General features: G+C 38.2%; 1 protein-coding gene across 1 annotated transcript in view; it reads left to right on the forward strand.

Annotated features, from left to right (window-relative positions):
- The window catches only part of CNTN1 (contactin 1), a 375,068-nt gene extending 356,030 nt beyond the window's left edge, over positions 1-19,038 (forward strand). Inside the window, 1 exon segment of the mRNA XM_030322283.1 lies at positions 16,588-19,038. Within this exon segment, the coding sequence (XP_030178143.1) occupies positions 16,588-16,658 (71 nt within the window). The 3' untranslated portion in view covers positions 16,659-19,038.
- The last annotated feature ends 5,067 nt before the right edge of the window (positions 19,039-24,105 follow it).

Raw genomic sequence — 24,105 nt, forward strand, 5'->3', positions numbered from 1 at the left:
TAAATTTTAGAGTTTTCCTCATCGTTAGATGAAGATTTTATTTTAAAAGACAAACAGAGCTAAAATTTAAATACAAATTAATCTGCATCTATACTTTAATAAAACTAGGCATGAGACGTGGAAATTACCCCCAGGCAGGCTAGCCACTTGAGTTACTGCTACTAATTAGGGTCCCACAAAAGAGCCACATAAAGCTAGACACAACTCCCACTTTGGGGCTCATAGCGCCAATTGACAAAGACTGCCCTATGTTATCCTCATAGTTCTCGTCTTTTTGAAGGGCCTGCTATTCTAAGCAAATTTTAAATAACTGCATACCTATCCTTTCCTACAACTGGGGAGTGATGTGTCCCACAGATACTGGTACCAGCAATATGCATGTAAATGTGTGTCTCCTAGAAATATGTCACATTTCCTACAATTTTAGGGATGCCTATAGAAAGTAGACCCTCTGTGCATGAATAGTCATGACATCCTGCCATGATGATAGAGTAAGCTTTTTGGATTCCATTGTCTCACATAAAAACAGTGTGCACCACCCTGACCTTGAATATGGGTATTAAAATCAGCAAAAGATCATTTACTCAAGTTTATATAAAATAAGAACTGAGGGGGCACCTGGGTGGTTAAGTTGGTTGAACCTCCAACTCTTGATTTCAGCTCAGGTCCCAGAGTTGTGGGATGGAGCCCCTCATCAGGCTCTGCACTGAGCATGCTTAAGAGTCTGCTTAAGATTCTCCCTCTCTCTCTCTCTCTCTCTCTCTCCCTCTCTCCTTGTGGCTCCCTCCCTGACTCATACACTCTCCCTCTCTCTAAAATAAAATAGAGTAAAGTAAAAGAAAAGAAAAGAACAGAACTACTGAGAAGAACTCAGTGGGCTTTGTGGGAAGACATATCTGCCTGTTTCCCTTAGTTTGGATTTCTTTTGATTAGATACAGTTATGAGTTCAAGGAAAATTGACTGTCATGACCAGTAGGTTTTGCTCTTCCTCTTTATTGTCAATAAGCTAAAACACTAGCTGGTCTCCCAAAAGCATGAAGAGGCAAAGCTATAGAACCAGCGAGTGTGTCAGTGGAGGAGGTGCACAGAACAGTCTTTCTTCATCTGGAAGTAAACCCAATAAACTATGTATCTGTAGCTCCTGAAAATGTCCAGGAGGTATTAGTCCCTGATGTGCTCAAGTGGTTCTTCAAGCCTAGCACTAAAGAGGGCACCACTAGCCGTGGCAAGGGGCACACACAAATTCTTAAACTTTCTGACTCTTCTCACTGTCCTTTTATCTCAAAAACAGAATGGGGAAAGGGAAGGAGAGGGAGGAGGAGGAGAGGATTTTAGTATTTGTTTTTACGAGTATGGCAAACTAGAATAGGCATTTTAAGTCCCCAGTCTCTCTAACTGTAATCAAGGTTGAGAAAAAACTGATTCTCGTGGTAGTTTAATGCATTCCACAAAGCAAGGGCTACCCATGTAAGAATGTTCTAACAGCTGTTTCCAAAGCCAAATGCAGAGATCTAACAAGCTGACTCTGGTTGTTTGTGAATTAATCACAAATAAATAATTGGAATGTTATTCGTTAAAAGTTTCATATAAGTTGAAAAAAAAAATAAACCCATGAAATCCATTATATACATGTTGCACATTTGGTGTAGAATGCGACCCAAATACTGAGGTCTGGGTCTTCTCTGTCTCACCCCCGGCTCAGTGTATTCTCATTAAAAATTCATGAAATAATTGTTTTAGTGCACAAATTATATTTCATATTTCAAATTTATAATTATCAGATGACTTTTACTTTACATTTTTAGCATTTTTTTCCATTTAATGATCACAAATACCCTGCTGTGTATTACATTCCCCATTTTATAGATAAGGAAATGGAGGCTCTGAAGGCTTAAGTACCTTGTGAGGACAAATATATTCAAATGCATTCACATAGAGCACTGAGGGCAAAAATATTCAAATAGAATTCTTTCTAATGTGGAGTCTCATGCTCTTGTGAAAACGTCACCTTGCATTTCTTCAGGACTAGGTAAGCTAATCTAAAAGGCCCTCATAGTCACAGTCTTATCTTGCCCAAAACATATCAAAGTAGGTTGTTTGAGCATATGCTTGTTGGCCAATAGGCAGTTGGAAGGTACTTTTACATTTCCCAGCAAATACTTGGTCATCATTGTATTGTAAATGCTCGTTTCTTTCTCAAAGAGGAAATGCATCCTGGCAGTCTAGCATTCTGACATGGAAAGGGCCAGAGTCAACAGTAAGGAAAGAGTACAATTGCTAAGATAAGCTGCCAGCAAACCACGTACCCCTGCCAAAAAAGATTAGTGGGTTGCATGAATTTGAAAAAAACCATCAAAGCCACTATCACTTACATGATCAAACTTTTAATGTGTATTTATAAACTAGTATCAACTTTGATTATTATAAATGAGGGGAAATGTAACAAATATGTTTGCAAATTTGATGGCTCAATGTTTGATATTCTTAAATACATTATGGCTTGCTTAGAATCATAGACTCATGGCCATACTAGGAACCTTAGGACTTATAACATTGAACCCTATCATTTTCCAGAAGGAAAACTCACATCCTTGACAAGTAAAATAGCCAAAGATCACACCAGCCTCAGAGCCATATCTTGAGTCCAAATATTATCTTGCCTGAAGTTATACAACTAGCTATTGAAAGAACTGGAAATAGGCCTTAGGCTATCTTTTTCCTTCTCCACAAAGCTTAGTATTTTCCCATCTCAAAGAGACATACAGAGACAAAATTACCAAAAGCAAAATAAGTAAGCTGATAAACACCATAAAAAATAGATATCTAAAGAAAAAAATGATGGAAAAGTTCAGAAAAATCTGTAACTCAAAGACCAAACTCATTTTATGTCCTGATTTCCCTTTTGCTTTTTTTTCCCCCAGAAACTTTTAAAACCAACTGGGTAAATATCCATTACTTCATTTTGTCAAGGGCAGGTAGTTAACGCTTACAATAATTGATTTAAAACTGAAACATGTCTCAGCATTTTCCCCTAGAGACCTATTTGAAGAAAATCCAACTACCTTTCTAAAAAGTCACCTCCTCTAATTTTTAATAAGCACTAGGCAATTTATAAAAATAATTTTGGTATATGGCCTAAAGGAAATTTTAACATTAACCTCACTGAATTGTAGGCGTTTTATTGCAAATTTTATGCCAGTTTCCAGGCAAGTAAAACTTTCCTACTTTATAAGTTTTCCAGTTTTATACATCAGCTCTATTCTAAACCCTCGTTATTGATAGCATTTAGATGGGATAAAGAATGGGGTGGGAACCTGGGGCTGGTAGGGCAGGAGAATCGTGCAAGAGAAAGTATGCAAAGAAGAGACAGAAAGTATGGAAATTCCAGAAATGACTCAACCAAATCCAATATTTTCATAAAATCCCAATAGTCAAGGAAAATTTTTAAATAACAATTTAAAGTAATTTGGTTTTTCCTCAATGGCAAACATTGCTCAGTTGTTAAGTCCTGCGAGAAAATTGGATTGCCTAATTTTTGTCTTAATTGTCTTTGTAAGAAAACACACCCATACTTTAAGTTGCATTTCAGTATCTCAAAGTCAGAAACAGCTCTTCCTTCTTTAACCCTTTTTTCACCCATTTCTGCCACAAAACTTAGGAAAATAAGTATCATTTCCAACTTCATACAACAATCCAGTGGAGAAGCAGATATAATTAAATAGTTTGCTGAAGGGTATATAATTAGTAAAAGATAGATGGAGAATTCCCAGTGGGTTAGGCTAACCAAAAATAAACGCTTCACCACTTCTTAACCAGACTAAATCCTTATGATTGATTGAATTTGTAAAATGACAAACTCTTTCTAGGTCTTCCTGTACAAATAAATAAGGTCAGAAATGCAGATCTTACGTAGACCCAACCATAGTAGTTTATTAAATTTCTTAGCTCGTCCTTTATGTAATTATCACTGCTGCTGAAATTCAGATCTTAGGGTAAATATAACCATACATATTTGTGTACTCCACCCCCTACCCCTCAAAAAAGAAAAGTAGCCTCCAGGCTTACAGTATCTAATGTTGCACCCATCCTGAGTGACTTTCAATGTTTACTCATAAAAATGGCTCCATTACTGTGACTAGTTTACAGAAATAATTAGTCCTTAAATCTTCAGTAGCTAAATAGATCACTTGCTTTTCTTATTTTGATTGGAATTGGAAAAATATGTAAAAGTTGAGGAAGGCAAGTTAGAGAGGTGAGCAATTATCTGAAACATATTTTTCCAATTACCACAAAACACATTTTCCAAAGTTATGGGCGGAATATTATTATTGTGACTTATTCCTTGACAAAAAGCATACCATAGTCAACAAATTTAGGAGATAAGGATTATTCTATGTTACTTTGGTGACTCAGTGGGCATTTGTACTTTTTAGTTGAAGTGTGCTCTCATTTTCTCTCAGAACTCTTATTTTGCTTCTTGATCCTCATAGCTCTTTCCCTGGGGAAGGTACCCCCTCCTGAGATCAGAATGAACATTGACACCTTCTTAAGTCACCTTGTCTCCTTGGCCACACTGATTAGTAAAGGGATGGGAACCTGTTCCAAGCTGGTTCTATTACAGAAATTCACTAATTCAGCCACAGTGGTTGGTCTGGGAGTGGCTGTTTGATCCAGACTCTGCAAATCAGAATCTTTCCTTCACAGTTTTCTCACTAGAATTTGGGTAAAAAGATGTCGTCTTTTTCTTGAGAATATATGACAGCGAGCTTAGTGCTCTTGTGTGTCTTTTTTTTATATATATATGAAATTTATTGACAAATTGGTTTCCATACAACACCCAGTGCTCATCCCAAAAGGTGCCCTCCTCAATACCCATCACCCACCCCCCCCTCCCTCCCACCCCCCATCAACCCTCAGTTTGTTCTCAGTTTTTAACAGTCTCTTATGCTTTGGCTCTCTCCCACTCTAACCTCTTTTTTTTTTTTTTCCTTCCCCTCCCCCATGGGTTCCTGTTAAGTTTCTCAGGATCCACTAAGAGTGAAACCATATGGTATCTGTCTTTCTCTGTATGGCTTATTTCACTTAGCATTACACTCTCCAGTTCCATCCACGTTGCTACAAAAGGCCATATTTCATTTTTTCTCATTGCCACGTAGTATTCCATTGTGTGTCTTGAGGAGAAGTGTGTCTGAGAATTTGAGGCAATATGCAAAGGAAGAAGAGATGAAAGTCAGCGACACGGAAGACACAGAGGTTGAAGTCTCTGGCTCTAGTTGTCCAAAATCCGTATGACATTGGCTCTTTAGTTGGGTTCCTGTTACCAGAAACCAAAGATCCCAACTATAATACCTCAGAGGAGATAACACTTGAGCTAGACCACTACAATAAAGTTCAGTATGCCCAGTCTTAATAGGTGGAAGGACATTCTAGGAATATTTGTGCACTAAAAGGACATGTGTGTGATTGGGGAACAGTAAGTAGACATATATGTCTCAAATGTAGGTTGTATGCAAGGGACACCTGCTTTTTTATTGTTTTTCTTTGCTTTTCACCCATCTACTTTTCAAAAAATATAGTGCAAGAAATCTATTGCAAGAAATGAACAGTATTGGGGTGCCTGGTGGCTCAGTCAGTTAAATGTCCAACTTTGGCTCAGTCATGCTCTCACAGTTCATTAGTTCGAGCCCTGAATCGCGCTCTCCACTGTCAGCATGGAGCCTACTTCTGCCTCTGTCCCCATCTCTGTCTGCCCCTCTCCCACTTGGGCACAGGCCAAATGTAGTATGAATTACTACAATTTACAGGAATTTTCTATTAGCCATGCATTTTCTGAAGTGCTTTACATAAGGTAGCTGTTTTCAAACTGTGATAAGCAGATCTCCACATGCTGTGTGGAGTGATGGGCTTGCGGGAGTACAAGTACCAGCATGACCATGGAGGAGGCAAAGGTCTCTAGTCTCCTTCTCCAGGCACATCTTTGGATAAAGCATCCCTTTTCCTCTCAGTTCAGTCATGAACTTCCACGCATGATTGCTTCTAAAGATTTCTGCTAAATATATATAAGAACCATTAATAGACATCTTCTCAATTCTCACAATAAAGCCATGAGACATTATCTTCATTTTATAGCTGAAGAAACTGAGGCACAAAAAGATTAAGACATACACTAAAGATTACCTAGCCAGTAAAAGGCAGAGGCAGGATTTGGACTTTGCCTTCTTTGCCTCTCCCCAGAGGTCTTATTCTTATCTGCCACATGCTACTACTATTGCCAGTACAGCCTTACAGCTCCTACCAGGACACTGATCTCCTTACTGATCCTCATGTTTGCCTCTTGATTCTGTGAAAACCTACACAGCTGAAGACCAAGCACAAACCTGTAGTCTGACATGTAGTCAGACTGGATGCAGCAAAGAAACAAGCCAGAGCAGTTGTGGAACACCACTCAAGTGAGATGGAGAAGCTTCTTAAGTAAGACTTGAGTCCCTGCTGAAGAATTCAGAGCAGGGTGTAAGGGAGTTAACAATCAGTTCTGGACCTGCTGTTTCCCAAGTAAGGATAGGAGAAGCAGAAATTAACTAGGGTTGGGGGGCCATCATGAGTAGAGGGCGGTTGATCAATTGAGTATTCCCAGTAATAGATGGGAAGTAAAGCAGACCGGGGGCATCATGGGTAACACAGCACTAGCCCCTCAATTAAGGGGCCATTATGGAATTTTGTAGCTGTGGCTTGACCTCTGAAGTATCTCCAGTGAAGCTTACAGTTGGCATTATCTGTGTCTTTCACACTAACCTGAATAATGACATGTGGCTTTGTTCTTTTTCCATCTAATCTGATTTCCACTCTCAGTCCCAGACAGATTTCTACTCTTTGACTTAAGTTTGCTGCTATCCCAACAAATGTTCTGTTAACTTGACAAATTTCAATAGCAAACACCCACTTATACGTACCTAATATAGTGAATGTATATTAAACATGCCTCTAGGTTGTGGGGAATCAACCATCTTATCTAAAATCTTTCTTCCCTAAGTCCAGGGCCAATTATAAGACTGAAAGAATCTGAAGTAATGTTCTAACAAGACAAATCAGAGGATTCCACAACCAAGTGGTAAAATAGATAGATGGCTTTTTAAAATGATTTTATTTTTAAGTAATCTGTACTCCCAATGTGGGGTTCAAACTCACCACCCAAGATCAAGAGTCACATGCTCTACTGACTGAGCCAGCCAGGTACCACAATAAATGCCTTTTTGTTGTGTTTTTTTTTCAATATCCTCTCTCTGATGGAGAAAAAAACCCGGTATTTCCTGAAGAAAAGCATTTACAGGAATGGATAACCCCTTTCCTTGCCCCAGATCCCTAAAAGTTAGAGAGATTATGGAATAGAAAGAATATAAAATGTAAGGAAATACCAACGGTTCCACTACAGATCACAGTGGTCTCCTTTGTCTTCTTTATTAAGCCCCCTTTCCTACCCTTTTGCTTTCTCTCCCAACTTGTACCCTTAATCAGAAAAGGTTAAGGGCTTCTAGCTGTTAAAATTATTTATATTATAACTTTACAGATCAAGTATTCACTATGTGCAGCACTTGGTATTAGTCAACACAGCTGAAAATACAGTTTGGGTTTATTCCTTTTCCTGAAGTGTTTATAATTTAGAAATATGAACAGTGTGAACACAAAGAGTGACACCACAAGAATGAACTTCTCTGTCCCATGGCATCATGCACGATAGCTAAGCAGTAGCAATTTGGATTGGACTATAACGTCCAAATTGAAGCACCAAAAAAGAGATTTGTGGGATGCCTGGGTGGCTCAGTCAGTTAAGCATCCGACTCTTGATTTTGGCTCAGGTCATGATCTCACAGTTAATGAGTTCAAGCCCCCCATCAGGCTCTACACTGACAGTGTGGAGCCTGCTAGGGATTCTCTCTCTCCCTCTCTGCCCCTCCCCTGTCCTCACTCTCTCAAAATAAATAAATAAATGGAAAAAAAAAACAAGAAAGTAGATCTGTATTAAAAACTGACTAGAATGGTTCTCTGCTTATCATAAAACTTGCAAAGATGGTTAAGCACTGCTTAACTTTTAATTAGAATTTCCCTTCTCAACATAAAACTCCCTCCATTAGGAATCCTTTCTGAAAGAAGTAATAGATCAGTGAAGGTTAGGTAAAAAAAAAAAAAAATCAAGAAAATCCAGTAGAAAAAATATAGTACTCTAAATTGGCTTTGGTTTTGTTCTGATAGGGAAAAATGATTCACATGTTCATGTTTGACATGCAGTAAATATGTGAAAGCAAAATATGTGTTTACTACTTACCGTATAATTATGACATTGTGCTTGATAGCATTATTTTGATATACATTTTGTTAGATATAAAACCAATATATATTGAAAACCCTTGAAGAATAAGGGGAGCCCACATTTAAAATGCCCTTTAAATAGTAATTCAGTCAGGTCTCTAATTTGTGCTTGGAATGTGGAAGAGAATTGAAGATGAAGACCACAATTACATAAGCTTGAGCCATTAGAGAAATTAAATATAACACACATAAACATGAAGAGTTTATTTAAAATAAATCAAATATCCTGATGTTGAAGCCACAAATTATGAAATTGTATTTGGTTTTCATACTAACACCAAAACTTCAAGCTGGCATCCACAATTGCCTAAACTTCTTTCTGCAGCCAAAGTTTGTATGAGCCAACCCACCATTTAGGCAAGTACATGAATGTGGACCCGTCACCGATGTGATTTGTGGTCAAAGGACTCAGCAGTACAGAGAGACCCTGCACTCATTGTTAGACAAAAGTCTTAAGAACAGATCATTTAACTTAGATCAGACTTTGGAAACTAATGTTTTTCTGTGTGATTGAGGTTTACTATTGGTTACCTTGTCAGAATAAAATAACATGTGGACTGTGGCATAATTTTTAAAATATCTATGTAGAAAAATAGAATGAAAAATACTACATGAATCCAAAGACTCTTTGAAACAACTTAGGTGCTGTGCTTTCTCATATGTCTCATATAATTTTCCTTCTGTGCCTTTTTAAGTGTGGAGGGTAGCGTCCTTATGCATTTCTAGAACTGATCCTTTTCCAAAACTATCTGTAGAAAGTGGCAGAAAATGGAATACGGCCTTTGGGGCCTGACCAATCTGAGATGGAAACCTGGCTCTGCCAGTCTACTGGCAATTGGCTTTGAGCAAGTCATTTTACCTGACACTGAGTTACCTAATCTATAAAAGCAGGATGGTAAGACCTACCATCACAGGCTGTTGTGTTAACATCATAATATACAACTGGACAGTAGTGTGTCTTATGGCTGTAGATCAGGAAGTAGTAGCATTCATAGTTTGCTATTAGTGTTATCATCGCTATTGATAATGTTTTGCAGCATCAGCATTAATGGACTGTAAGCAGCCACTTATATTGCCCTTCTTGTTTGCCCACACTTTTGACCCTCACCGTCCTGCTTGTTTTTTTTTTATCTGTGTCAAATGATACTTCTCTTAAGTTTTCCATGCAGTACTCAATGCTACTAACAGGGTGCTAGTGAAATACATGTTTGCAGATAGACACAATCATCTTCCATCCTGTGGAGAATGGGAATGTGCTTCTAATGACTAGAGAGTCAAGATAAATGCCCTGACTCTTCCTAATACAAGAGGAATATTCCACGGAAGGGGCTGTTTGGGGTCACTGTTAATATGGTAGCTAATAATGTTTTAAGGTTTCAGAATAACTTCTATAACTTGTGTCTATAACTTGACACACATCTATTATATTATGAGCTGTTGACTATAGTTTTTAGCTCAGCATTCATCCCAGCAGTGTGTTCAGTGAAGATAGTGCCTAATAGATGTGGGGAGTGGAAAAGAAGAGTGTGCCTTCTTGATCCCCTTTGTTAGCCTTTTCTCAAGAATTCCAACGTGGGCAATACCTGCACCCATAAACTGGACCACAGGAGGAACCCTTCTAGATGTAATGATTAGCTCAAGATGTAATTCAAGTCCAGAGTACATGACATCATTTTTATTTTTAATTCATAACATAGTATCTCAAAGCAATATCTCCTTATATAAAAATTTTAATAGGTTATTTACTATTATCAAGAATACAGAGAAATGAATAGGAAGATGGTGGTGTAGGAGGACACTGGGCTCACTGCATCCTGCTGATCACTTAGATTCCACCCACACCTGCCTAAATAACCCAGAAAACCGCCAGAAGACTAGCAGAACGGCTTCTCTGGAGCCAAGCATAGGCGACAGGCCCACAGAAGAGGGTAGGAAGGGTGGAGAGGCAGTGCATGCTACACGGACTGGCAGGAGGGAGCTGGGGCAGAGGGGCAGCCCGCCGGCAGAGCAGAGCCCCCGAGTCTGGCTTGCAAAAGTGGAGGGAACAGATGGAGTGTGTTCGGACAGCAAGCGGGACTTAACATCTGGAAGGTTATAAGCTAACAGCTCTGCTCGGAGAGAAGGAGGGCTGGAGGACAACGGGAGGAGAGTTGTTGAGCCCCGGACAACAGAACTCAGCTTGGTGGGGAACAAATGTGCTCGCCAGTGCCATCTCCCTCGCCCATCCCCCAGCCAAAATCCCAAAGGGAACCAGTTCCTGTCAGGGAACTTGCTTGCACCGTGCAAACACCCAACATTGTGCTTCTGAGGATCCATCCCTCTGGTGGCGGGTCTGACTCCCTCCAGGTGCTGCAGGGCCCCTCCCGAAGCGGATCTCGGAAGGAAAAGGGAGCTGAGCCTGCCACTCCCGCTCCTGTGCACCTTGCCAATCCACCCCAGCTAATACGCCAGATCCCCAGCACCACAAGCCTGGCAGTGTGCAAGCAGCCCAGATGGGCCACGCCACCCCACAGTGAATCCTGCCCCTAGAAGAGGGGAAGAGAAGGCACACACCAGTCTGACTGTGGCCCCAGGGTGGGCTGGGGGCAGACATCAGGTCCGACTGCAGCCCTGCTCACCAATGCAAGTTATTCAAGACAGCACAGGGCAAGTGCCCCGCAGTCCCGTACCACTCTAGGGACTATCCAAAATGACGAAACGGAAGAATTCCTCTCAAAAGAATCTCCAGGAAATAACCACAGCTAACAAACTGATCAAAAAGGATTTAAACAATATAACAGAAAGTGAATTTAGAATAATAGTCATAAAATTAATCGCTGGGCTTGAAAACAGTATAGAGGACAGCAGAGAATCTCTTGCTACGGAGATCAAGGGACTAAGGAACAACCAGGAGGAGCTAAAAAATGATATAAATGAGCTGCAAAATAAAATGGAGACAACCACAGCTCGATTGAAGAGGCAGAGGAGAGAATAGGTGAACTGGAAGATAAAATTATGTAAAAAGAGGAAGCTGAGAAAAAGAGAGATAAAAAAAATCCAGGAGTATGAGGGGAAAATTAGAGAACTAAGTGATGCACTAAAGAGAAATAATCTACGCATAATTGGTATTCCAGAGGAGGAAGAGAGAGGGGAGCGGATGAAGGTGTACTTGAAGAAATAATAGCTAAGAACCTCCCTGATCTGGGGAAGGAAAAAGGCATTGAAATCCAAGAGGCACAGAGAACTCCCTTCAGACGTAACTTGAATCGATCTTCTGCATGACATATGGTGAAACTGGCAAAATACAAGGATAAAGAGAAAATTCTGAAAGCAGCTAGGGATAAACATGCTCTAACATATAAAGGGAGACTGATAAGACTTGTGATGGATCTCTCTACTGAAACTTGGCAGGCCAGAAAGGAATGGCAGGAAATCTTCAATGTGATGAACAGAAAAAATAGCCGAGAATCCTTTATCCAGCAAATCTGTCATTTAGAATAGAAGGAGATAAAGGTCTTCCTAAACAAACAAAAACTGAAGGAATTCATCACCACTAAACCAGCCCTACAAGAGATCCTAAGGGGAATCCTGCGAGACAAATACCAGAGACATCACTACAAGCATGAAACATACAGACATCACAATGACTCTAAACCCATATCTTTCTGTAATAACACTGAATGTAAATGGATTCAATGCTCCAAAAAAGATATAGGGTATGAGAATGGATAAAAAAAACAAGACCCATCTATTTGCTGTCTACAAGAGACTCATTTTAGACCTGAGGACACCTTTAGATTCAGAGTGAGGGGATGGAAACTATTTATCATGCTACTGGAAGCCAAAAGAAAGCTGGAGTAGCCATACTTATATCAGACAAACTAGACTTTAAATTAAAGGCTGTAACAAGAGATGAAGAAGGACATTATATAATAGTTACAGGGTCTATCCATCAGGAAGAGCTAACAATTAGAAATGTCTATGCGCCGAATACCGGAGCCCCCAAATATAAAACAATGAATCACAAACATAAGCAACCTTATTGATAAGAATGTGGTAATTGCAGGGGACTTTAACACCCCACTTACAGAAATGGATAGATCATCTAGACACACGGTCAATAAAGAAACAAGGGCCCTGAATGATACATTGGATCAGATGGACTTGACAGATACATTTAGAACTCTGCATCCCAAAGCAACAGAATATACTTTCTTCTCGAGTGCACATGGAACCTTCTCCAAGATAGATCACATTCTGGGTCACAAAACAGCCCTTCATAAGTATACAAGAACTGAGATCATACCATGAATACTTTCAGACCACAATGCTATAAAGCTTGAAATCAACCACAGGAAAAACCATGGAGGTTAAAGAACACCCTACTAAAGAATGAATGGGTCAACCAGGAAATTAGAGAAGAAATTAAAAAATATATGGAAACAAACGAAAATGAAAATACAACAATCCAAATGCTTTGGGACGCAGCGAAGGCAGTCCTGAGAGGAAAATACATTGTAATCCAGGCCTATCTCAAGAAACAAGAAAAATTCCAAATACAAAATCTAACAGCACACCTAAAGGAAATAGAAGCAGAGCAGCAAAGACACCCCAAACCCAGCAGAAGAAGAGAAATAATAAAGATCAGAGCAGAAATAAACAATATAGAATCTAAAAAACTGTAGAGCAGATCAAGAAACCAAGAGTTGTTTTTTGAAAAAATAAACAAAATGGATAAACCTCTAGCCAGTCTTCTCAAAAAGAAAAGGGAGATGACCCAAATAGATAAAATCATGAATGAAAACAGAATTATTACAATCCCTCAGAGATACAAGCAATTATCAGGGAATACTATGAAAAATTATATGCCAACAAACTGGACAACCTGGAAGAAATGGACAAATTCCTAAACACGCACACACTTACAAAACTCAATCAGGAGGAAATAGAAAGCTTGAACAGACCCATAACCAGCTAAGATTGAATCAGTTATCAAAAATCTCCCAACACATAAGAGTCCAGGACCAGATGGCTTCCCAGGGGAGTTCTACCCAACATTTAAAGCAGAGATAATACCTATCCTTCTCAAGCTATGCCAAAAAATAGAAAGGGAAGGAAAACTTCCAGACTTATTCTATGAAGCCAGTATTACTTTGATTCCTAAACCAGACAGAGACCCAGTAAAAAAAGAGAACTACAGACCAATATCCCTGATGAATATGCAAAAATTCTCAGTAAGATACTAGCAAATCGAATTCAACAGCATATAAAAAGAATTATTCACCATGATCAAGTGGGATTCATTCCTGGGATGCAGGGCTGGTTCAACATTGGTAAATCAATCAACGTGATACATCACATTAATAATAGAAAAGATAAGAACTATATGATCCTGTCAATAAATGCGGAAAAATCATTTCACAAAATTCAGCATCCTTTCTTAATAAAAACCCTCGAGAAAGGCGGGATAGAAGGAACATACTTAAAGATCATAAAAGCCATTTATGAAAAGCCCACAGCTAACATCATCCTCAACAGGGAAAAACTGAGAGCTTTCTCCCTGAGATCAGGAACACGACAGGGATGTCCACTCTCACCGCTGTTGTTTAACATAGTGTTGTAAGTTCTAGCATCAGCAATCAGACAACAAAAGGAAATCAAAGGCATCAAAATTGGCAAAGATGAAGTCAAGCTTTCACTTTTTGCAGATGACATGATATTATACATGGAAAATCCGAGAGACTCCACCAAAAGTCTGCTAGAACTGATACATGAATTCAGCAAAGTTGCAGGATACAAAATTAATGTACAGAAATCAGTTGCATTCTTATACACTAATAATGAAGCAACAGAAAGACAAAGAAACTGATCCCATTCACAATTGCACCAAGAAGCATAACATACCTAGGAATAAATCTAACCAAAGATGTAAAAGATCTGTATGCTGAAAACTATAGAAAGCTTATGAAGGTAATTGAAGAAGATATAAAGAAATGGAAAAACATTCCATGCTCATGGATTGGAAGAATAAATATTGTCAAAATGTCAATACTACCCAAAGCTATCTACACATTCAATGCAATCCCAATCAAAATTGCACCAGCATTCTTCTCGAAACTAGAACAAGCAATCCTAAAATTCATATGGAACCACAAAAGGCCCCAAATAGCCAAAGTAATTTTGAAGAAGACCAAAGCAGGTGGCATCACAATCCCAGACTTTAGCCTCTACTACAAAGCTGTCATCATCAAGACAGCATGGTATTGGCACAAAAATAGACACATAGACCAGTGGAATAGAATAGAAACCCCAGAACTAGACCCACAAAGGTATGGCCAACTAATCTTTGACAAAGCAGGAAAGAACATCCAATGGAAAAAAGACAGTCTCTTTAACAAATGGTGCTGGGAGAACTGGACAGCAACATGCAGAAGGTTGAAACTAGGCCACTTTCTGACACCATTCACAAAAATAAACTCAAAATGGATAAAGGGCCTGAATGTGAGACAGGAAACCATCAAAACCCTAGAGGAGAAAGCAGGAAAAGACCTCTCTGACCTCAGCCGTAGCAATTTCTTACTTGACACATCCCCAAAGGCAAGGGAATTAAAAGCAAAAATGAGCTATTGGGACCTCATGAAGATAAAAAGTTTCTGCACGGCAAAGGAACCAATCAACGAAACTAAAAGGCAACCAATGGAATGGGAAAAGATATTTGCAAATGACATATCGGACAAAGGGCTAGTATCCAAAATCTATAAAGAGCTCACCAAACTCCACACCCGAAAAACATATAACCCAGTGAAGAAATGGGCAGAAAACATGAATAGACACTTCTCTAAAGAAGACATCTGGATGGCCAACAGGCACATGAAAGATGCTCAACAACGCTCCTCATCAGGGAAATACAAGTCAAAACCACACTCAGATATCACCTCATGCCAGTCAGAGTGGCCAAAATGAACAAATCAGGAGACTATAGATGCTGGAGAGGATGTGGAGAAACGGGAACCCTCTTGCACTGTTGGTGGGAATGCAAACTGGTGCAGCCGCTCTGGAAAACAGTGTGCAAGTTCCTCAAAAAATTAAAAATAGACCTACCCTATGACCCAGAAGTAGCACTGCTAGGAATTTACCCAAGGGATACAGGAGTACTCATGCATAGAGTCACTTGTACCCCAATGTTTATAGCAGCACTCCCAACAATAGGCAAATTATGGAAAGAGCCTAAATGTCCATCAACTGATGAATAGATAAAGAAATTGTGGTTTATATACACAATGGAGTACTACGTGGCAATGAGAAAGAATGAAATATGGCCCTTTTAGCAATGTGGATGGAACTGGAGAGTGTCATGTTAAGTGAAATAAGCCATACAGAGAAACAGATACCATATGTGTTCACTCTTATGTTCCTGAGAAACTTAACAGGAACCCATGGGGGAGGGAAAGGAAAAAAAAAGAGGTTAGAGTGAGAGAGAGACAAAGCATAAGAGACTCTTAAAAACTGAGAACAAACTGAAGGCTGATGGGGGTGGGAGGGAGGGGAAGGGTGGGTGATGGGTATTGAGGAGGGCACCTGTTGGGATGAGCACCTATTTTATATATTATATATACATATATTATATTTATATTTATATTATTATATATATATATATATATACTTATATTCCCTCTCTCTTCTGTCTTCTGTATTCTCTCTTCTTCCCTTCTCTCTTCTTTCTTTCTCTCTTTTCTCGAGACCTTCTCTTTCTCTCTTCTCTCTCTCTTCCTCCATCTTTGTGTCTGCGCCCCTCCATGCCTTCACTCTTGGGATTCTGAATTATGCTTTCTAGTCTACCCATGATGTTTTTACTCCCTGTAACATTCTTATATTTTTTCGTACTCTTTTTCTCTTATTTTTTCACCTCAGTGTTTTTTTCATTTGTTTGCTTATTCCATCTGTTTCTTCACTTCCCCTTCTGGTAGGAATTTGGGACAGCTGGATTATAGGGAAAACCTAAGCATTTGTGATCTTATCATAAATGATTTATGAGAACATGTTGTAGAGAGTTACGTGCTTTCACACACAAAATTCTTGATCGAATGTTTTTTTTTTTCTTTATATTACTTAAGATCAGAGAATTTTTTTAAAGGAACCATTTGATTTTCAAGCCTACATAATCTGGCCTTTCCCAAAGCAGGGTAAATTAGAAACAGTGGCATTCTCAATGAAATAATATGTACTTTTTATTTACTTCGCAGGTGTATCCACCCTATCACCAAGCCTTCTTGGCTTACTGCTGCCTGCCCTTGGCATCTACCTGGATTTCTGAGTGTGATGTGACAGCTGCTGCTCCCAGCCCAGCTTAGAGGACACAGAGGACACCTTCATCCCTATGATGAATATAATTCCTTCCATTTTCTGTGGCTCCACCCTAAGCCAAATAAATGATACTTTAACAAACTCTCCAACTGATTTACAACACACATTATGACTGAGGCATTCAGGAACCCCTTCGTCCAAAAGAATAAACTTTTAAATGGGTATAAAATGATTTTTAACTCGTTCCAATATGCCTTATAAACCACTTAACCTGATTCTGTGACAGTTGCATGATTTAATCCAATGGGACAAGTTACAGTGTTCAATTCAATACTATAGGCTGTAGAGTGAAAAGTAAAATCACCATACACAGGTGCTTTAAATTTAATAACAAGTTGTGAAATATAATAGAGGTTGAAATGTTGATTGTATGTGGTAAATGTAAGAGTAAAACAGTCTCTTGTACTATTCTCTGTTTCAGGTCGTGCATATTTTCAAATGGCCCCTATCATTCATGACATTTTGAGTTTTCTTGAAAAAAATATAAAGTATAACTGAAACATTTTGACATAAATTCCATGAGCAACTCATTTTACTGAATGAGTTGAAAGATTCTGAATATTGAAAACCAAATTCTAGAAATTGTTATCAGTATTCTTATTTTGAAGTAAGTGATTTTCTAAATGCTTGATTTTCAGAATCAGTAATAATTTTACGTTAGATTTTTAGTGGTAAAGTTAACATACCATAGGAAGGTTTTTCTTTACTTTTATATATTCTGAAGATATTTTATGCTTTCTCATCATCAGTTTCAAACCTCAAAAATCACAGCTCTTCTCTAGAGTATCATCATATTGCTGTATTTATTCATACATAGAATAATGAATTTTGAAAAGTAGAATGCTTTCATTTTTTGAGAGGTGACAGTCGTTACACAGCTAGAAATAAACAACGTTAAGTGAGTATAATGTGATCTAATACTATTCTAAGGATCTTTGTTTTTGTGCTCCATTTCTAAGTAAAAGCTTTCTTTATTGAAGGTATCAAGAATCACCTATAGGTTGGAAAATCTACAATATACCTTATTTTTTTTAATTTGCTAGTAAACTCATTTCCCACTTCAATGCAATACTGAAAACTGGCTAAAAATACCAAATCAATATGTTGCTAATGGTACTTTGAAAGTATGCAAACTGGAAGGCCAGGAGGAGACAAATAATGTGTCCAATGGTGTCTCCCAAGTGTTGGTGCTTTAGGTTTTCATAAGTTGTAAAAAGGAAGATGCACATTTCTTCATTCTCCATGGTATGCAAGGAAATGTGTTTGAGTGTGGATGTGAGAGAAATGGAATAATAAGGATTAGCTGGCTCATGAAATAGTGCAATGTCTGATGATTCAGGAGGTATAATCCTATTTTATTAGCACAACCTTGCTAGCTAATTAGAGATAGAGTTTATCTTTTTAGAAAGGATACCTTATAGGTTCATAAAAAAAAATATTTACAGGCAGCAAAATAGAACTATTACTACTTTACCCCCTTTTCTTTAATTTGTATAATTTTTGTACTATATATCTATGTATAAATGTTTAGAGCTTTCATTATGAAAATATCAATAAATATGTCATTAGTTTACATTCAACTCTTTGTTATAAAATTAAACTTTTTAATAATAAGTGAAATGGATGATTTCCCAGTGGAAGTATGTCAACAGTCTTAAAATCATTACCAGATTTCATAAAATACATAATTATTTGAAAAAGAAACAAAATCTCTTCATACTTTAGGGAAACGAATACTGTGTAAGCCTTCTGTACAAATGTTTGTGTTTTCATTGTTACACTTTGGGGTTTTCCTTTTGCAATGTGACCCATGTTGGGCATTTTTATATAATCGACAACAACTAAATCTTTTGCCAAATGCATGCTCGCCTTTTATTTCTAATGTATTGCAATAAAGAGCAAAACTGGTTAGATTTTGCATGAAATGGTTCTGAAAGGTAAGAAGAAACAGACTTTGGAGGTTGTTTCATTTTAAATTTGTGACAGAGATAAGGTAGATTAAAATCTCTCATACACTGATAACTCAAGCTTTTCATTTCCTCATACAGTTGTACAAATTTGACTGGGACCATCAGTTTTAAACTGTTGTCAAACTAACTAATGTATCATCTGCTTAAGACACAAGATTCTTAATTAAACTTTATATAGATATAGACATATCTGTTGTTTCTTTGTATTTCAGGAAAGGTGATAGTAGTTTTATTTGATACTGATAAATATTGAATTGATTTTTTTAGTTATTTTTTATCATTTTTTCAATGGAGTAGTATAGGACTGTGCTTTGTCCTTTTTATGAATGAAAACAAATTATAAAGAAATAAATGTCTTACTGTTACCCAAAAAATAGCAACTGTCCTTTCAATTTACCTAAAGTTTAAAACTCATTTTTAGAAGGTTTTCTTTCCTTTTTTTTTAAGTTTATTTTTTTATTTTGAGAGAAAGTGTGCGGGGGAGGGGCAGAGAGAGAGAGAGAATGTCAAGCAGGCCTGTGCTGTTAGCACAGAGCCTGATGCGGGGCCCAAACCCATGAACCCTGAGATCATGACCTGAGCCGAAATCAAGAGTTGGATATTTAACCGACTGAGCCACCCAGGTACCCCTAGAAGGTTTCGTTGTAAATTCAACTGCATGGAATAAATATTACTTGTTAAGTAACAGTTAAATGTTTGAAAGGTTCTACAAAAAATATACACACAAATGTAAAGACACACACAAACACGAACACAAACACATACACGCGAGCTTGCACGTACACACACAGGCATTATTACATTGAAATAAGATCATCTAGTAAAAAACTTCAATTTTGTGGATTGCCATGAATCTAATGCTAGACACTAAAGCAAACTGCTAAAAGCTAAAAAAAAGAAAAAAAAGCCTATTCAACCCTGAATGAACTGAAATTCTAATAGAGGAATTTGCATAAAAGCGTGTCTCTAAAGACAGGAGTCTGGTACAGGTAAAGTTTCTCTGAATCCTGATTTAGACTAAGCCCAAAGTTCTGAATCCCAGGGCTCCCTGTGTTCTGCCTGACAATCTTCTGTGTTCTGATTGTGATTTCTCATTGGCATTCCGACCTCCCTTCCTGTTTCATGAAACTTGCTTCCACACTGGATCCTGGTTTCCCTTTCGGACCCCTGCTTCTGTTTCTTGACCCTAAGTATTAGATTACTTCCCTTCTAATATTTTGCTTTTGGTATTTGACCTTGGATTGACCCTAGCTCTAATTCCCCAGACTTTGGGAGATGAAAGCTTTTTTCCATGAGAGTGTTTCCCATGTTAATGGTTCTCAAACCTGGTTGCCCCTTAGGATCAGCTGGAGAATTTGAAAAAAATAAAATAGTCTCTGGGCCCCAGTCCAGACTTACCAAATCAGAATTTGGAAAGTGAGGGATACGAAGCTGTATCTTTTTAGGTTGTTCAAGAGTGTCTTCATAGGGAGCCAGATTTGAGAATCAAAGATTTTTATGATTACTACAAACTAGATTAACTGATATTTTTGACTGTATATGTAATTTAAGTATCTCTTAAGGAAAAAATCCATTTTCTTGGCTTGTCTAAAATGCTAAAATACTGATGACCGTTCTTACATTTTAGTTACATATCTTAAGTGTCAAAATGCTTGTCTAATCAAAGTATCTCAACTTGTTTGTTTCTAAAATCCAAGCAGCAGACACAAATGTACTTCAGAAGATTTTTTCTCTAAAGGAATGTGGATTTCTTTTACCCTTTTCTTACTTTCTTTTTTTTATGTGACTTAGTAACTTAATTAAACTTTAATACTTAATTTCCTGAGTCTATAATCTTCTGAAGGTTGTTAATAAAAAGATTGATGAAAGGTGTCCACTCCTTAACTTGAACTTTTTTTTCCAGAATAGAAACACAGTGGTTTTGGATGAGTTGACTTTAAAATTAGTTGATGGGAGGCCAGGATTAGATTTCTAACATTTCTATAATAACTTAAAAACAGGTTTCACTTTTTAGTTTCTAGTAATAAATTTGATAGTTGGGGTAATATAGCAGTGCATATGATGCTATTACTAATTTGGCTGTAAAATTCAATCAAGCTCAGCCTAAGGCAAATTGTGAGGTGAAGGAACTTGGTCTTTGCCTATCATATGTCCTCAGGCCGCTTTGCTTTGGTTGAAAATAGTGCTGAATACCTCATTAGTTCAGTTATATTAGTTTCCTAGGGCTATCATAACAAATGACAGCAAACTGAACGGCATCAAACAATAGAAATCTATTTTCTCACGGTTCTGGAAGCTATAACTCTGAAATCAAGGTGCCAGCAAGGTTAGTTCTGAGGGAGAATCTGTTCTGTGACTCTCTCCTAGTTTCTTGTGGTTGTGGGCAATCCTTGGCATTCCGTGGCTTCCAGCTGTATCCCTCCATCTCTGCTTCCATTTTCAACTGACATTCTCCTTGTGGGTCTTTGCATCCAGATTTCTCTCTTCTTATAAAGATGCCAACCATTGGATTAGGGCCCACCCTAATCCAGTATGGCCTTGATGACCTCTGCAAAGTCCCTATTTCCAAATAAGATCAGAGTCACAGATTCCAGGTGGATAGAAATCTTAGGAGAACATTCAACCCCGTGTTCTTCCCCTTTCCTCATTTTAAAACGCGCATATGCTCCACTCACACTAATGAAGATGTGATTGAAACACTGCTGTAAGCATGCTTTCAGAAAACATTTATGTTGATAACATACAACAATGTAGATGAATATCAAATGCATTGGGTTCAGTGAAAAGAAGCCAGATTCAAAAGGCTGCGTGATTCCATTTATATGACATTCTGGAAAAAGTGAAACTCTGGAGGCAGGGAACAGGTCAATCGTGACCAGGCATTAAGGATAGAGAGAGAGTCTGACTACATAGGAACAGCATGAGTAACCCTTAGAGATGATGGAACTAATAGCAGTGACCCAAATCTAGCCATTTGTCAAAACTCAGAGAACCGTACAGCAAATGAGTAGGTTTTACTGTGTGGACATTTTTTAAACTGGGCATTGGATCATGGGTGTTGGATAGACCTGCAATCATATTCTAACTCGATCTGTTATTACTTGTGAGGCCTTGGACAAGCAATGCAGCATTTTGAGGACAAATTTCCTCCTCCATAAAATGAGGACAACACTCCTCAGGATTCTTTCAAGTGTAAGTGATAGACACTCAAACTGAAGGGGGAGAAAAGGAATTTATTGGCTCAGATAATGGGATCTACAAGATGGACTTGATATATGGCCATAAATAATGTTCCCAGGGAACACTCTCTCTCCATTGTTGATTCTGCTTCTGTCTGTGCATAGGCTTCATTCTCAGGCAGTCTAATCTCCTTGTGGCAGGAATCATAGGTGCTGACAGTTTACGTCCTCCAGGTCAGTGGTCCAAAAGGCATAGAGACTCTTTCTGACGCATACCAAATCTCATTAACGACTCAGATTATCCCCAGGAGTTTGGTGTATTTTATTCAGCCATCTTGGGTCTCCTGTCTATCCTCTGGATAACTAGAAGGTGGCAAATACACTCTGATAAAAATGGAGGACCAGGACCACATGCAGTCACAAAGGACTATCAAATGCTACTAGCAGGAGAGCATTGGACTGGCAAAAAGCATTCTGCACTCCACTTTTTCCTGGAGTTCTATACAATTTATACAAATTTAAGAAGATGATAGAGTTATAAATCCCAAACCAATCTTAAGTCTCCCTTCCTACCATTACTTTTCAATAGATAATTGCAGTTTTGCATTTAGGGCTCCTAAAACTCCTACTTGAGGGGATGGCCCAGCTCTCTGTTGATACCTAGCGCAGAGCTTAGCATCCACAGTCAACCCAAAGTTAGTTCCTCCTTGATCAGGTAGAGCTGACTTACCTAACTGAAAGCAATATCAGAACGTAAAAGAAGAGAAGAAAAAGCCCGTCATCACTGAAATCTTCCTTTTACTACACTTTAAATGTACACCCTTCCCAGTGATGAGTGAAGGGACACCATTGTCAAGCAGTCTCACCTGTACTTTTTTTCATTATTTCTAAGAAAGAGTGATGTGTGTATCTAGGGGTGGTACAAATTTCCAAGGGATTTCGGAACTTAATTGGACAAGTTTATCTACTAGGCAATTAATTCCAATTAATCAATGGGAAGGGGCATGCCATAATAAAGTATTAAAGACTCACACAGCCTTTTAAGTGAACCATATTAGTGATTTATTGCCATAATAGTGCTGCAGAAATACAACCACAACACTTCAGTGGCAGATGGCAATAAATATTAATTGCTCACACATCTGGGTCAGCAGTGGGTCAGGTACGGGGCTTTGCTAACATGAACTGGGCTTTCTCGTGTGCCTGAGAGCCAGCTATCAGCTGTTACACACTGTCAGTGGGCCCTTTAGGACAACTTGGCTCTGCCCTACTTCTCCCTCATCCTTCAGTAGTCTGGCATGAGGGTGACTAGTCAGCAAGAGAACGGTAGGAAAAATCCAGGGGAGGAAGGGTGGTGGCCTGAAATCCTCTTGTGGTGGAGAAAAATGAAGAAAGCGAACAGACTTTAAGGGTATTTAATAGACCAAATTAAGAGAACTCATGATTTGATTGGGTATGGTGAATAGATGAAATGAAAACAAGCATCATTTGGTTTTAAGTCTAGCTATTTTTCTTAGAAATTAACCAAAGCTTTCAAATGGCTTCACAAATGGTTTTGAGTGATTTTAGATATTTGTACTGTTTTTCATAACAACAGCATTTATACTGTGCTTAAATTGTTCATACCTATGACTAGAAAGAGTAATAAAATATCTCGAGGAGGGCAGCCAAATGCATGACAGTCTGTTGAAGGTAAAAGTCTGAGATATCTTCGTAAGACTACAATGATTTGCTAAAGGAAACAGAAATACATCAGATTGTTCAAAAGTTTCTCTAGTTTTTTGTGGTTTATAAATGAGGAGACTTCAGACCCCTTTTGAGAACATGGTAATATAGATATTTTTTTGATAAGATAAATTAACATTCCCCTCCTCACTTAATCCGCTGTGCTCAAAAATACTGACCAATTTAACTGCTTATAAGTTTGCCATTTCCAGAGTCAAATACTGGGAAGACAACTGCTCGTACCAAGTGAGCTGAGAGTTGCCAGAAGGACCATCTGTCAGACAGATTTTAGATTTTTATATTATTATCTATCTTGGCCTTGTGTCCCTTAAACTCGAGGAAAGCACAGCTGAAACCAAATAAATCAACCAAAAAATCACAGGCAATCCAGGTTGACTATAATATTATTATTAAAATGTTACCTAAATATTTTCCAACATAAAATTAATTATAAATTTCTTGTCCTTATAACTTATACCAAAGCAAGCTTAAAAATTAGACAAAGCTACAAACCTAGCACTGT

Source organism: Lynx canadensis, chromosome B4 (assembly GCF_007474595.2).
Source record: "Lynx canadensis isolate LIC74 chromosome B4, mLynCan4.pri.v2, whole genome shotgun sequence".
Taxonomy (NCBI): domain Eukaryota; kingdom Metazoa; phylum Chordata; class Mammalia; order Carnivora; family Felidae; genus Lynx; species Lynx canadensis.